General features: G+C 38.8%; 1 protein-coding gene across 16 annotated transcripts in view; it reads left to right on the top strand.

Annotated features, from left to right (window-relative positions):
- ERC1 (ELKS/RAB6-interacting/CAST family member 1) overlaps positions 1-15,475 on the top strand; it is a 526,143-nt gene that overhangs the window by 385,965 nt on the left and 124,703 nt on the right. For all 16 annotated transcript variants that reach the window (XR_011497049.1, XR_011497048.1, XM_070494769.1 and 13 more), the window contains one exon: positions 8,023-8,167. Coding sequence is in view for 14 of the 16 variants with exons in the window: in XM_070494769.1 (XP_070350870.1) it covers positions 8,023-8,167 (145 nt within the window). In the remaining 2 variants the exon portion in view is untranslated. The remainder of the gene's footprint in view (positions 1-8,022; positions 8,168-15,475) is intronic.

Below are 15,475 nucleotides of genomic sequence, written 5' to 3'. Positions count from 1 at the left end.
TTCCAGAATTATCTAATCTCTCCTCTTTGCCTCCATGTTAGTCTTTCTAAAACCTTGGTGAATTTTTCTGGAACTTCTGATGCTCCTATATTATATTCAAAATCAAATCATTCCTTATTCAGCATTTTGAGTCCCTGTCTGCCAGGTTCTGGTTAGAACCCTCAAGGAGTCCGCAATCTATGTTTATTCCTTACTGCCATTCCAGACCACCTGTACTCTGATTCAAAGCTGCTTTTTCAGGTTCTCTCTGTTTCCTTTCCCTATAGAAACCCCCAATCCAGTTCTGCAGTGTATCCTCACATATGACTTGTGCTTTTTAACACTTGCCACTTTCTCTGTCTGTCTTATTATCTGTCAAAGTAAGGCCCATCGCAGTGCCTGTGTCCTCAGCTGAAGGCAATTTCCTTGACTACTGGGTTACTTTAGCATTTACTGCCCATATGGTTTATTGGCACCTATCATTTACTATCTCATCTCATTAGCTACATTGAAATCACAGTTAAAAAGGACAGACTTTCCACTCAAAACAAAATCATTTATACAGTATCTCTGATAATCTCTTTAAACATCTAGTCATAGGAAGCTCTATCATTTTTTAGGCTTCCCAATTCTACATATTAATAGGAGTTAATATGTCCATTTTATAAACTGAAATCTGTATCTTTATGACTTTCCTCCCTTTAGTGTCATTTGTACCACCTAGAGAAACACAGATTCAATATCTTATTTCTGCTTTTCCTGTTGGGGCTATTCTTTTCTTTTTTTTTTTTTTCCACAGGGAAGGATTCACCCTGAGTTAACATCTGTTGCCAACCTTCCTCTTTTTTTTTCCCTTCCAAAGCCCCAGTGCATGGTTGTATATCCTAGTTGTAAGTCTAGGTAAGAACTAGAAGTAGTTCTATGTGAGCCACCACCATAGCATGGCAACTGAGAGAGGGGTGGTGTGGTTCTGTGACCAGGAAACAAACCTGGGCTGCCGAAGTGGTGCGAGCACTGAACTTTAACCACTAGGCCATCAGGGCTGGCTCCTGTTCCTGCTATTCTGATCTCTTATGCCATATGGGTAAATCCTTTTGGATTAACCTGCCCTTTTATAACCCTTTCCTCTCGCCTTCCTTGGATACCCTCTACTTTTACATTGCCTCTTAAATTATGGCATCCAGAATTGAACCTACTATTCCAGTTGTCATCTGTCTAGTTAGAGAAATGTCTAATGAAATTTCTTAAATGAAATGTAAATTGGCCAAAGCTAGTGCTCTCTTTCTAGTTTTGGTTTCTTTCATATTTTCAAAGTTTGATATTCTCAACTTGAACTCTCTGCAAACTTGGGCTCCATGCTACTGGACTGAAAAAAAAAATCCTTAAAAATATAGTGAAACACAGCTTCAAAATAAGTGAAAACATTGGAACAGTTGGGAAACCAGCACAACAAATAGAAATGGAGTCAGACTTGGAGAAGCTACCAGTTCAAGATACATTTATGAAGACCCTGCTCCATGCCAGGAGCTGTTCTTGGCACTTGGGTTACATTAGTGAACAAAACAGACAAAGATCCTGCCTTCATGGATCTGTAGTCCAGCTATTTCTAAGCAAAGGCTTTAGACAAAAAAGGAAGACTGACAAATAACATCAGAGTATACAGAGTGTGGAGAACAACTGCTTCCCAAATAAAAGAGAAAAAATGAGAAGCCATTTAGGCACATGCAATGCAGAAAATTAGCAATATTTGCAAAGCTTCTGGTGTTCAAAGCCATGAACCAAGACACTAGAAGGAAAGTAACATATTTTTAAAATTAAAGATAGGAGCATTATTCACAATAGCCAAAAGGTAGAACAAGCCAAATGTCCATCGACTAATGAATGCACAAACAAAGTGTGGTGTATACATACGGTAGAATATTATTCAGCTTTGAAAAAGAAGGAAATTCTGACACATGCCACTACAAGGCTGAACCTTGAGAACATTACGTTAAGTGACATAAGCCAGTCACAAAAATACTGTATAATAGCGTTTATGTGAGGTACCTAGAATAGTCAAATTCATAGAGATGAAAAGTAAATAGTGATTTATCAGCAGGGGGAGGGGAGAATGGGGAATTGTTTAATAAGTTCAGTTTGAGTTTTACAAGATCAAAAGAGTTCTGGAGGTTGGTTGCACAGCACGCTATTGAACTGTACACTTAAAAATGGTTAAGATGGTGAATTTTATGTGTATGATACCATAATTAAAAATTTAAAACATTTGCTAATAAAGACCAATAAAGTCATAGAAATAGTAAAAGAAACTTTTGAAGACATAAGCCATAAACATAGTATGGTTGGGGAAGCAGACCTGGTACATGTAGAAAAATTAATTGAAGGACATTTACAGAGCAAATGCCTGTTAATATAATCTGAACCGTGGAAGTGCTGAAAGGAAGTACTGAATAGAGAGAAATTAGCAGTGAGGCGAGGAGCCAGATTTTGAAGGAGAGAAAGCTACAGGTACTTCAGGTAGAGCATAGCATAAACCTAAACGAAAACAAGTAGTAACCTGGTGACACAGGGTCCTTGGAGGACAGTGAGAAAGAAATAGTTTGAAAATTGTAGCTGGTCAAATATTCGGCCAAAGCGTTTGATGTGGTAAGAAACCTGATGAAAATGACATTAGAGGAATAGGATAGAGTAGAATGATGGAGAAATCAGAGAAGGGGTTTTAAGAATAATACAGGCCCATGATAAAAGGATGGTGGTGACTCTGATAGTGAACACGCAGGTACAAAGCAGTGGGTTCATTAAAACCTATGAGAAAGGATGAACCAACAAAACCTGAATCTTGGTTATGGAGAGCAAAGAAAAAATCGAATTATTTAAATGTTATCAGCCTATGGACCAAGGAATATGGTGATTTAATTAACATTGAAAGGGAAATTTGTTATAGTGGATGGAAAACTTTATGTAGTGTTGACATTTTACGTTAAAGATATTTCTGGGTACCTAAATAAAGGCAACCTCAAGAGGAGATAATATGTTCAGAGACCAAAGGTCGAAAGATCAGGCATTTCAGTCAGGCTTGCCCACACAGGCTCACCTTCAGGCTGGTTTTCATTGAGCTTAATTAAGGTTGTGTATCTGCCATGCTCTCTGAGACCTCTGTAAGAGAAGTTGGAGAAAATAATAACTGAAAGGATTTCTTCGAGAAATGAGACAAAGAGTGGAAGAGATGTCCTAGTAGTTTACTACTTACTCTGGGTAGTTGATTGATTAAATAACAAGTAAAAGCAGCATCAGAATCAAGGAGGCATTTATAAGAGAATCTCTCTTCCAAATTTTCTTAAAATTGGAGTCATTTAACTGTGCCTACATATCCATGACAATAATACATCAAAAGCTACTGATCTCATGCTTTCATCTGATCTCTTTCCTGATGTTTTCAGGATTATAGAATTTATGAAACATGATTATTTAATCATTCAATTTGAAATACCCAGTTGGAGGAAGAGGGAAAAATAAACCTTGGTAACACCCCTTCATTCATATTCCTTTTCTGTCCTGCATTTCTTTCTCGTTTTTTTTGGTGAGGAAGGTTGGCACTGAGCTAACGTCTGTTACCAATCTTCCTCTTTGTTTTGCTTGAGGAAGAGTGTCCCTGAGCTAACATCTTGGACAGTCTTCCACTATTTTGTATATCAGACACCACCACAGCATGGCTTGATGAGCAGTGTGTAGGTCTGCGCCCAGGATCCGAACCTGCAAACCCCAGGCCACCAAACAGAGTGCACAAACTTAACACTACGCCGGTGGGCCGGCTCCTATCCTGTATTTCTGTTAAACACACACGTAATTTAAGACTCACTCTTAATTTGTTCACCACCATCATCCCAACACTACTTATATATCTCTTGTTTACTCGTGATATAAGGCTGATGTTGCGCATTCTCAAGGACTCACGAATTATCAGAGGATTTTAAGTTCATTTGCCTTGGATATTTGCTTCTTGTTTCTGAAATTTGCTCAGAAGGGGGAAGGGGACAGGGGAAGGTGGTCTTACTGCTTCTTTAGCTTCAATTCCACGGCAGAGTACTTTTAGAGACATCTTGATTCTATTAGAATTTGCAGGTCAAAGGGCAGCTTCTACTGTCCTGTAGTTGAAAGCACTAGACCACTTGAGTGACTTCGAGTTGGGTTTGCGCTAGTACTACTCGCTGTGCAAGTAATATGGCATGTTAGCCATGCGGTAGTGGGTTGCTAATCACTTTAAAAGGTTCTGTGTCCACATTTTCAATTCTTTTTTTTTTTACTGAGGAAAAGACACTAACAGAACAAGGAGAGTAATTTGGCAGGAAGAGCATTGCAGGTCTTATTTTGCTCTGGGCTCGTGGCGTACATATATTACCTTTCCCATTTTATGTGCTTGTCTTACTCCCTAGGGGCTCATGGGAAATGAAGTCAGTGTGTGCTCCACTAGCAAGTCCTTTTCTGTGGATAGCCTTTAGTTAGTGAAGCTCTTAAAGTCAGTTACGAATCCCATCAAGCTTCATTCTTCTTTAAAATAGCCATGTTAGAATTAGAATAGGTGACTTCCAGATCGCAAGCAATTGACTCTGATTGAAAAGGAACTATTTCTGGTATTTTTGTTTTCTTCTTTATAGTTTTCTGTATCTTCCAGCTTTTCTTCAATGAATGCATGTTACTTTTATCAAAAAATATGTTTTCAAAGAAGCAATTATATTAAGAGTAGGTGGCTACTAAAATAAGATTCTTTTTGTAGTTTGCTTTTTTTCCGTTCTGAATTCCATTCCCTCCGAAAAGCAAAACTGCAAAATTTGTAGTTTAGACACTTTTGAGTGCTCTCTGTAAAATTTAACCACATAAGTTCAACTACACTGTATGGTCTTTTCTATTAAATATATTAAGGGAACAGCAGGATTTTTTTTTATTCTCAAAAAGTTAGATGATTGTTACTATTGGTCAACTTTAATATTCCTCCAGATTTTTTTAAAGAGGTTGTTCTTCTCTATAGTGTCCATTTCAAATCTGTAGACAAGATATTATTACCATCTCTGTCTCTTTCCAAAAACAAAAGAAAAACCTAAAAGCTAGTATACCCATAAAAGATGCTGACATTACCCAGAATTTATATGATTACACGTACAGTGTATAATCAAAGCATTTTATTCTCTTAACTATGAATTGCCCTTTTTAGGCACATACACATGTTGACGAAAATAATCCCTAACCAATCTATAAATGAAAATTTGGGTGAGTTTATTCTGAGCTGAAGTCTGAGGACCATGGCCTGGGGCCTTTCTTCCCAAAGGAAGAAAGGGCACCAAAGAAGTGAGGTATACAGAGTGGTTATATACCCCCATACAGGACGTTTCACATATGATTGAAATGTCCCTCCCACAATAGTCACAAGATTGCCCTGTCGACAGTGCTTGATGGACACAGCAGGTAGTGGGTCTGCTGTCTCAGAGGGTGTAGCAGGAGGCAAGCCTATTGTCTCGAGCTGGGTGGTCACAGGTGAGCGCAGCAATCAGTTCCTAGCCTAAGGAAAGATGCTTAATCCTTAAGGGAATGCCAACGTTGGGAGGGGGAGGGAAGTTGCACCTTTATCTCAAGGGTCTTTGTTCTTGCCATAGGGAATATCTAAAGCAGATATACAATGCGTGCTCAACAGCCACGGTAAGGCCCTTTTGGAAAGACAAGGTCAGGCCGAATTAGATTTACACCAAATGGCTTCCTCATATTCTCCAATATATCCTATTGCTTGCCATTTTTATTTGTCACACGTGTAGAAATCAATATCAAGAGTATACTTTTAAAATGGAAAGGACAATGGTATGTTAATCTGTTAGGAAATTTTTAGAAGGTAAGAGCCATGGGTATGGGAGAAAAAGTTTGATTCTGTGTAGTTCATAGTATATTATCAATGCTCAATAAAAAATAAATAGCATCGATGACATAATAAAATTTCTATTTGAATTGTATATAAAAAGAAAAAACTTCAGATTATGTATCTTATTGAAAAGGCATTATTGCATTGGCTCAGACTCCAGTGCCACATTCTTTATTTTAAAATTTAGAATCTGAATTGTCACCTGTTATATCCTATTGCAGTTTGGGAATGTGACATTTTACCCCAGAGATTAACTGTACCACACTAGCTGGCTAAGCATATCATTTATAAAAGATTTTGGAATTCAGGCAAAATGCTTCAACAATATAAAATAATTTTTACTATTTCATATTATGATGCTTTCCTTAAGCACACAGTGGAACTCAGATTCCATCACCTTTGTATCTTGCATTCAGCAAAGATGCTCATGATTGGATCTAATTGGATAGAGTAATTTATCTTTCATTTATCTTCTATTAGTTTACTGCTGCTAAATATATAATTCTGACATTGGTGCACAGAAATGCAGCAACCTTATTGAGAAAGCACTTTTCTCATTCCAGCTTTGTCAGCCTTTGAGCTTCCCAAAAGGGAACAGATGACAGCAATCAACAGGAAACTGCATAGTGAGACCGTCTTGAACTCCTTCACCTTTAAGCTCATTTCACCACTTAACATATTTTTTTCAAGTGGTCAGTGGATATATTTAGACTGTTGTTATCCCTTTGGTGTTGACTAGAGCTTCATGGGATAAGCCATCTGCCATTTCTTAGAATTGTATAGAGTGTAGGGACAGTGGAAAGTTGTACTGGAGTCAGTGAGAATCTTCTTCCCTTCCAACAGCAAAGACTAGTTAAACAAGTCTTCATTTCCATGATGTAAACTCATCTACAACCTCTATTTGTTAGTACTTCTTGTTCAAGTTTCCCAGACCTACCCATCCAGATTATAGAATATCCTTGTCAGAAAATTCAAAAGATAGTCTCCGTGTGACTGCTATTGAGGTATAATTATTTTAACAAAAGACAGAAGCAAGGTTAGACTCAGGCAGTGCATTCTCAGGTTCAGCATTTCCTCAGGTCAAAAGCTCAGGCCACTGATATGGTTCTTGTAAATCAAATCTGTCTTCTTACGGATGACTTCCATAGAAGATGAACTATTGAGGGATGCATTTTGGACTGTGAGACTGTTCACCAACTTCATTCTGATTATTTTGTAAATTTCTCATGTTTACCCCTTACTAAATTTCACCTTCTTTTCCTTCTGGATATCAACCAAAAAGTAGTTAGCTAAACCACAAGGAATCTGTAAAGTTTGCTATTGTTTCAGACTGTACAATTCATTGCCAAATAAAGCCATAACTGGGAACTTATTTGCATTGATGAGATAAAAAGAGTTATGGATATTCAGAATGTCCCAGGAACAGATGGCTGGCTGATTTTTCTAAAGCTTATTTACTAACATTTACAATTTGTTACACACCCTATGCATAAAAATGTGGTCAGTTTCAGTAATGCCTCTGTTTGTCTGGAAGCTACAAAATACTTATCAAAAGAATTAGTTAAATGGGAAAAGTGTATAGGAGGCAGGATTATTCTTACTTAAAAATAAGTCATTAACGGGCCGGCCAGTGGTGTAGCAGTTAAGTTCGCACCCTCTGCTTGGTCGACGGGGGGTCGCAGGCCAGGATCCCAGGCACAGACCTACGCACCACTTGTCAAGCCATGCTGTGGCAGGGATCCCACATATAAAGTAGAGGAAGATGGGCACAGATGTTAGCTCAGGGTCAGTCTTCCTCAGCAAAGCAAGGAGGATTGCCTGCAGATGTTAGCTCAGGGCTAATCTTCCTCAAAAAAAAAAAAGTCATTAACTTTGTTTACTTTTCAAGTTTAACTGCAGCTATATCTAGGAACTCTTTATAAGATGTCAGTATAACAACATAGTAAAGACATTTAGAGTCAGAAAAACCTGAATGGGATTCCTGGTTGCATCATTTACTTCAAGTTTGAATTTGGGCAAGCTATATAAACTCTCAAAAGCCTTAGTTTCTTCGCCCATAAAATGGGGGTAACAATAATAGTAACTTCAAAGGATTGTAGTGAGGATTAAATGAAAGTCTTGGCATTTTCTTTGTTTTGCAGGCAAGAAGCTCTTCTCGCTGCCATTAGTGAAAAAGATGCCAATATAGCTCTTTTGGAGCTTTCATCCTCTAAGAAAAAGACCCAAGAGGAAGTGGCTGCGCTAAAGCGGGAGAAGGATCGGCTGGTGCAGCAGCTCAAACAGCAGGTATGCTGCAGCGAGCGGGGCTGGCACCAGCTCTCCACTGTCCTCTACTCGGCCTCTGCCAGCTGATGTTTCAGGGGCTCATCTGATCTTTGTATCTAGTTAATTTCATAAGCAGAGACTTTGATCTTCTTCACAAATCTCTGGCTATGTCTAGGAAATGCACGCTATCCTTGGTAAGAAGACTGGTTTAGATGATGTCAAAAATCTCCTGTGAGAATGTTTTTTCACTTTGTGCAATGGCTAGTTGAAATGAGTGAAATGCTGCCCATTTGAAATGAAAAAGGCTTATTTTTTACAGCCGGTCAGATTCCTGCTACAGAAGGCACTAGGTATCTTTTTCTTTAAACAATTTCTAGTTATTCAGGGCTAGGTAAGCTCTGAAGGTAAGAGCAAAGTTTTGCTGTTTTCCAACCTAAACCCTACCCAAATTTAATGCTTAATATTTATGTAAGGCCTTTCATCTTTGAAAATAAAAGCTAAAACTTTCCCTTTTGATGATGGTTGCACAACAATGTAAATGTACTTAATGGTCAGAACTATACACTTAAAAATGGTTAAAATGATAAATTTTATGTTACGTATGTTTTACCACAGTTTAAAAACTGGGGGCAGGAGGTGGGGGAATTCCTGTTGAAAATAAGCAGAAAGCTGAATTTTAAAACCTGAGTCCACTTCTTTATCTTGAATGCTCTTCATTGGCCATTCCTGTACTGTTTGCACTGTCGACAGTGCTGTCTTCCAGGATCATCTCGTGCATTCTCGGTCACGTTTTCTGTACATTTCGGCTGCCCAGATTTGCTCTTCTGCCTGAAGTAATCAGACTGGGCAAGTTTTTCAAGTGAAGGAATTTCTTCTTTTCTACTTTGGGGGTTCAGTCATCAAATGATAGTATTTTTGGCATAATATTTAATGTTCAAATTAACAAGAATCAGTATTTACACAATAAAGATATTTTCTCTGTTTGTAGACCAATATTAAAACTGCTTGGAAAATAGACTTTATGTTTATTTATGTGGCTGACTTTGCTAAGAAAATACCAAAAGATGTCCCTTTTCTATAGGATAGATAACTAACCAGCAAAAAACAACCTGTTGTGTATTTACAAGTGAAAGAAAACTTTTCTAGTATCCTAAAATAGTTCGTCACAGGAAGAGGACACTGTCCAATATTTGAATGCCTGTTAAGTAAAACAGGAAGAGTGTGCTTATTATTAAAGACACCTGTCCAGTAGTTCAAAACTGAAATTTGGCTTGTCAAAGCTGATAATATGAGTGGTGATTGCCCTGGCCTGGTAGTGGGGCAAATGGGGAGATGTTGATCAAAGGCTACAAAGTTTCAGTTACGTGAGATGAATAAGTTCTGGAGATCTAATGTACAGCATGGTTACTGGAGTTAGTAATACTGTATTGTATATTTGAAATTTGCTGAAGTCGTTCTTAAGTGTTCTCACCACACACACACAAAAATGGTAACTATGTGAGGTAATGAAAATGTCACTTAGCTTCATTGTAATAATCATTTCACAACGTATGCATATATTAAAACTTCACGTCATATACCTTAAATGTATACAATTTATACTTGTCGATTATACCTCAATACAGCGGGGCCAGGGGAAGCTGATAATATGAAATAGGAGGGTACTGTTGAGGAAAGGCATTCATTCACTAGTTTGTGAGTATATATATTTAGCAATATCAGTTCTCTTAAGTAGTTAGCCCTGAATATATGGACATATGATTTAAGTAGTTTATGGTCCCCTCCACTTTAAGACACCAAATAGAATAAAATGTCAGGCAGCCTAGAGTACTGTATCTCATTCACAGTGGCTTTTGATTACTTGCCTCTCAAGATATGTTTTTATTAAGTGAAAGTTAAGGATATTAAGTAATCCATGAACTTATAACCTTAGAAAGGAGTGGCTAAAGAATTCTTAATATCTTTACATCTAACTATATGCCCTCGATGTTCTGTAGTGAGGCGATCTTTGTATGGAGAAAGATAAGGTAGTTCTTGGGTGTCCTTCCTAACAGTGTTTTTCTGTCTCCCTTCCGTGTGAAGTTTCATATTGCTGCCCTCTCAAAATGTGTCTGGGATGCTATGAGCAAAAATGAACAGGTCATGCCGAAGACATCCTGATTCTTTAATTTCTCTAAATGTGTGTACTAATTTTTAGACAAAGGAGAGGCCTTTTGGAAAGAGGATATGGCGTCAATGTTGTTGTAATTTAAAGCTTCTAGTTTTTGAATTGCTGGAATGTGCCTCAATCTAAAGGCCATTTCTTAACAAGGAGACAGTCCGCGTTGACCAGGCTTTCCAGTAAGTGGAACCTCCACTGCCTGATGGGCTCTTGGCATTCATGTGAGATTCCTATTGTCAGAAAGAGGGAAGCAAGAAGGGAGTTACAGATTTAGGGGTCACCCTCTTCTAATATGGTCCCAATTTGCTTACCCCTCCAGGGTAACTTGTCTTCCTGATTCCTTCATGGCAAAGCAGCACCTGGAGAGACCACATCAGAGGAAGGGGACAGGGCCAATGAAAACAATAAAAACTAAGGTTGTCTCACAGAGTCCAGATGTGCTGGGATGGGTGCAACCACTGCATTCAGATTGTAAGTCGTGAAGAAGCCCCCACTGTGATTGTCAGGCACTCCCATTGGGTTTAACGTAAACTCAGATAGAACCCTAGAAAGCATTAATACATCTGTTTAGCCACAGCAGCTGTCCCAGATAGCCTTTCTCTCAGCGTTATTTTCTCCTTTTCACCTCAGGAATCTTACAGCCTCCATATTGTATTTGCTGTTAGTTTGGAGCCTGGCTCTGCCCTGTGTGCTATATACAGATGTGTCCTGGGCAGGCTGGGCATTTCAAGACAGGCTAGGTTGTTTTTTTCTGGTTTTAAAAGTCAACTATAACATTATAAGAGTAAAGGCTACAAACTTAAACTGATAGGTTTTGAATCTAGACAGTCTCATTTACCCCCACAACTTTCTAATACTCTACATTAGGATGAAATGTCAGACAATATATTCTTTTATTCCAACATTTTCTAGGCATGAGGGATATAAAGACCTCGTACTTGTCTTAAAGAAGCTTAGTCTAGTGCTTAAAGTACTAGTTGTCCTAAATATTTGGCAAAACCATTCTGCAGAGGATATTCCCTGGCCTTACCCTGCTGATAGCCTCAGCAAATCATCCTTGCGTTATGTGGTTTGTTTGCCCATTCATTTCAGATTCACTGAGCGTCTTCTGTGTGTCAAAAACTGTCCTCATGGAAAGTGAATGTCTTACTGCCCAGTGACGACCTAGTAGAGAACTAATCAGACCTCCGTTGTGACTCTAGCTATCCCTTTACCAGTTAGATTACTTCTCTGAGATTCCTGTTCCTCACCTATAAAATTTGGGTAACATCACCTACCTTACAGGATTGGTGTGAGATTAATTACTTAAATACTTAAGGACTTAGATCCCCACTTCTCTTCCCTCTCAAAGATCCCTGTTCCACACGACAACCATGCTGTAGGTGATGCGTGTACATTGAAGGAAGGGGGTTTCAGTAACTGGGCTCTCATTCTCACTCAGCCCTAATAACTTTATTCAACTTTCAGTATTGCCGTAGTGTTCAGAATTACACCACCAGCACATTGTGTTCTGCTCTTCTGGGGAAGAACATAGTTCTCAGAGCAGTTAGGAGAGTAAGACAGTAGTATGTTTTGTTTTGTTTTGTTTTTGTTTCTTTGTTTTTTTGAGGAAGATTAGCCCTGAGCTAACATCTGCTGCCAATCCTCTTTTTCCTGAGGAAGACTGGCCCTGAGCTAACATCCATGCCCATCTTCCTCCACTTTATATCTGGTACTTCTGCCACAGCATGGCTTGCCCAGCAGTGCGATGTCCATACCCGGGATCCGAACTGGCGAACCCCAGGGCCTCTGAAGCAGAACATGCAAACTTAACCCCTGCACCACCAGGCCAGCCCCAAGTAGTACATTTTATCCTTCCTTTTTTCTACCTGTTTTTTTTTTAATGATATGCTATAATATAGCATTTTAAAAAAGATAATTCTAATGTCTTTCTTAAATCTTACATTTTCATCATTGAAGAGCATCATTTAAATGCCCACTTGCCCAAAGTTGTCAGCACTAAGAAAATTATAACTTCCAAGCATACATTCTGTTTCACTCACTTTCTGGTTCTGTGGCTTTCTGTTTGCATACGTGCCCTCTCCCTTATATCCCTGACTAGTATAACTTTTCAGAATTATGTGAAAACAGAATAACTACAAAAATGGCTACCACTTATCAGTTGACTATAATATGCTGGGCTCAGTTGCTTTATAGACATCATATCTAGTCCTCACCACAACATTGGGTAATATTATCCTCATTATATAGATGAAGCATTTGAGACCCCAAAAGATGAAATTTCTTGGCTAAATTTCCGCAAAGACTAAGTGGTGGAACCAGAATTACTGCCAATTCTCTTCTTACTCTTCCCGTCTTATGTGGACATTCCAGCCAGTTGGTAATTCTAAAGGTCGTATTGGAATTATAATACAGACAATGCTATTTCAAGTTTTTATGACACTCATTTGTTCCCCTGAGAGATAGGAAAGGATATTTATTTATACTCCATTCCTTCCCCTCTCTTTCTGCCTATGAAGAACCCAAAACAAAAAAGAAATGATATGGTTTGTCCCTGTTTTACAGATTACCAAGAGAAGTACTATGAACTTGAAGCTATAAAATAGCAGTGAAGTATAATTTCGCTTCTTTTATGTCTTTAGAGATGGCAGTACCCTATCAGGACTCAATGTGCTATGCTTCTAACAGTATGCACCCAGGAATGCTTCACATTCTGCCTGCTTTGAGCAGTCTGCAGAAGCACTGAAAGCACCAGCCAGTACCCAGCCCCCCAGACTTTGACTACACTGCGCAGACAGAGACTTTTCAGATTCAGAGTGATCACACAGGAGGATTCGATCCCCTGGATCCCTGACCTATGGGCGCTGAAGAGATTTTCTAACCCTACAGTTATCCGGAAGGCGTTGTAAGCCAGTCTCTCTCTCCTTTATATGGGGTTAAGAGAATCATCCACTTAGGCTCTGGTGCCCCTAAACCTTCGTCACCTAGGAACATGACATACATGAAATAAAAAGTGATTACAGTTCCCTTCAGAGAGCAGCCAGTCGGAATAGTCATTTCAGCATCCTATGGGTTCAAAACTATTGTTTTAAAAGTATATTTAGCTGACCACTCACTTGAGATTTAGACTGCATTAGTTTAGTTGCTCTTCAGAATGAGTTGCTTTTTAGAGAAAACAAAAACTAGAAAATCATCATGCTTTTTAAAAATAACCTGAAGGAACCACTTCTGAAAAATTAATTTTTCATAATCATAGATTACCCTGGAAACTTAGTGTTTGAAGATGATATTCACTATGCACTTTTCAACTCTTGAGTTCCATAGGCAGATGCTCTACCTTCTCTATTCAGATAATGCCACGTTAGGTCTAAGTAAGATAAATACATTGTACTGTAATGGTGAGTCAGAGAAAGACATCTGTCTTGGGAGTTTCGTTAGCGGCTTCCTACAGCAGTCTTCCATCCCCTTTCCCTTCTCTGCTTTATGAATCAATAGGCGACTAAATATTCTTATGGAGGCAGGAACTTAAGACTTAAAATTTAAGGCATATGAAGGCAGAGTGTACTTTGTTGACTATTGTATTATTGCACTTGGACCTTAAGATGACATCCTGAAATAAACTGCACAGTTAGGATATTCTACACCTCTTATTTCTAGTGGGGACTTCATGGTTTAAGGGAAGTGCATCACAAAGGACAATTATTTTCAGGCCAAATATTGACTAATGTAGGGAATATATTGTGTGATGTTTTGGTCTAATTTTTTTCACTTTAAGTTTGCTATTATATATGTAGGGAGGTTTTTAAAAAATATTAGATTGAGGCTTTGTTTGTAAATTCTCACAAGCACATAAAAAGATCAAGCAAAGCTGTGTTTGGAGTGGCCACATCAGTCATCTCTTTCCTTTCTTATAAGAAGCAAGAAGGAACCAGGACACACCTTCAGGTCCTGGCTGAAAGTCTCCTTAACTAGATCACTCAGTTCATTAGGTGCACTTTTTACTTTTCCCCTGACAGCGGGCAATGTTGTTGGTAAACGGCGTGGTATTGCATGACAAGGATCTCAACTGCATATTCTTCACTTCTCTGTAGGACCCTACTGGTAACTTCCTCAAAGCCCATTTCTCTACTAACAGTCTATTCAAGACACATTAGATTTTTCACTAACACTGTCCCCAAAATCCTTCCACCTCTTCTTCCAGCTTTCGCCCACTGCCCGATTTCAAACCACTCCCACATTTTAGGTTTTTCTTACAGCAATACCCATTCCCAGTTACCAAAATTGGCTATCTATTATTGCATAAAAATAACCTTGAATTTAGTGTCTTAAAACAACAAACATTTACTGTCTCCCATAGTTTCTGAGGATCAGGAATCTGGGAGCAGCTTAGCTGGTTGTTCTAAGGATCCTTATGAGTTTACAGTCAGGCTATTGGCCAGGTCTGCAGTTATCTGAACACGTGACCGGGGCTGCAGTATTCACTTCCAAGTTCACTCATGTGGCTCTTGGCTCTACACATTTAGGCTTCTCTTTAGGGTTACTTAAGGCATGGCAGCTGGCTTCCCCGTGAGCAAGTGATCCAAGAAAGAAGAAGAGAGAGCAACCAACGTGGTAGCCTCAAAAGTGACATGCCATCACTTCTGCCTTGTTCTGTTGATTACGTAGACCAACCCTCTACAGCGTGGGAGGGAACAGCACAATGATGTGAATAACTGGAGACAGAGATCATTGCAGGCTGTCTTAAAGGTTGGCTACCACAACTGAATGAGTAAACAAATGTAGTATATTCATGCAATGAAATACTGCTCAGCAGTAAATAGACATGACCTACAAATACACAACAATGTGGATGAATCTCAAAAACACATTGAGCAAAAGAATGCAGACATAGAAGAATATGTACTGTATGATCCCATATTTATATTAAACTCTAGAAAAGACGATTTTAATTTATGACCTCAGAAAGCAGATCAGATAACAAAGCAGAACTCATTCCATCTTCTTTTCCCTACCTCAGCTCGCATGAGGGGCCTGCAGTGGAAAGGACAAGTTCTGTTCTCTTTCATTCCTCTTTTTTCTTCTTCCTTTGGTATTGGGGTCCTCTAATGCTGTTGCAGTCCTCTGATACTGCTTCTCTGGCCAGCATTGACCCCCTTGGGGTAGAGCAG

The sequence above is a fragment of the Equus asinus genome, chromosome 22, assembly GCF_041296235.1.
Source record: "Equus asinus isolate D_3611 breed Donkey chromosome 22, EquAss-T2T_v2, whole genome shotgun sequence".
Taxonomy (NCBI): domain Eukaryota; kingdom Metazoa; phylum Chordata; class Mammalia; order Perissodactyla; family Equidae; genus Equus; species Equus asinus.
This window is presented reverse-complemented; position numbering and strand designations above follow the sequence as displayed.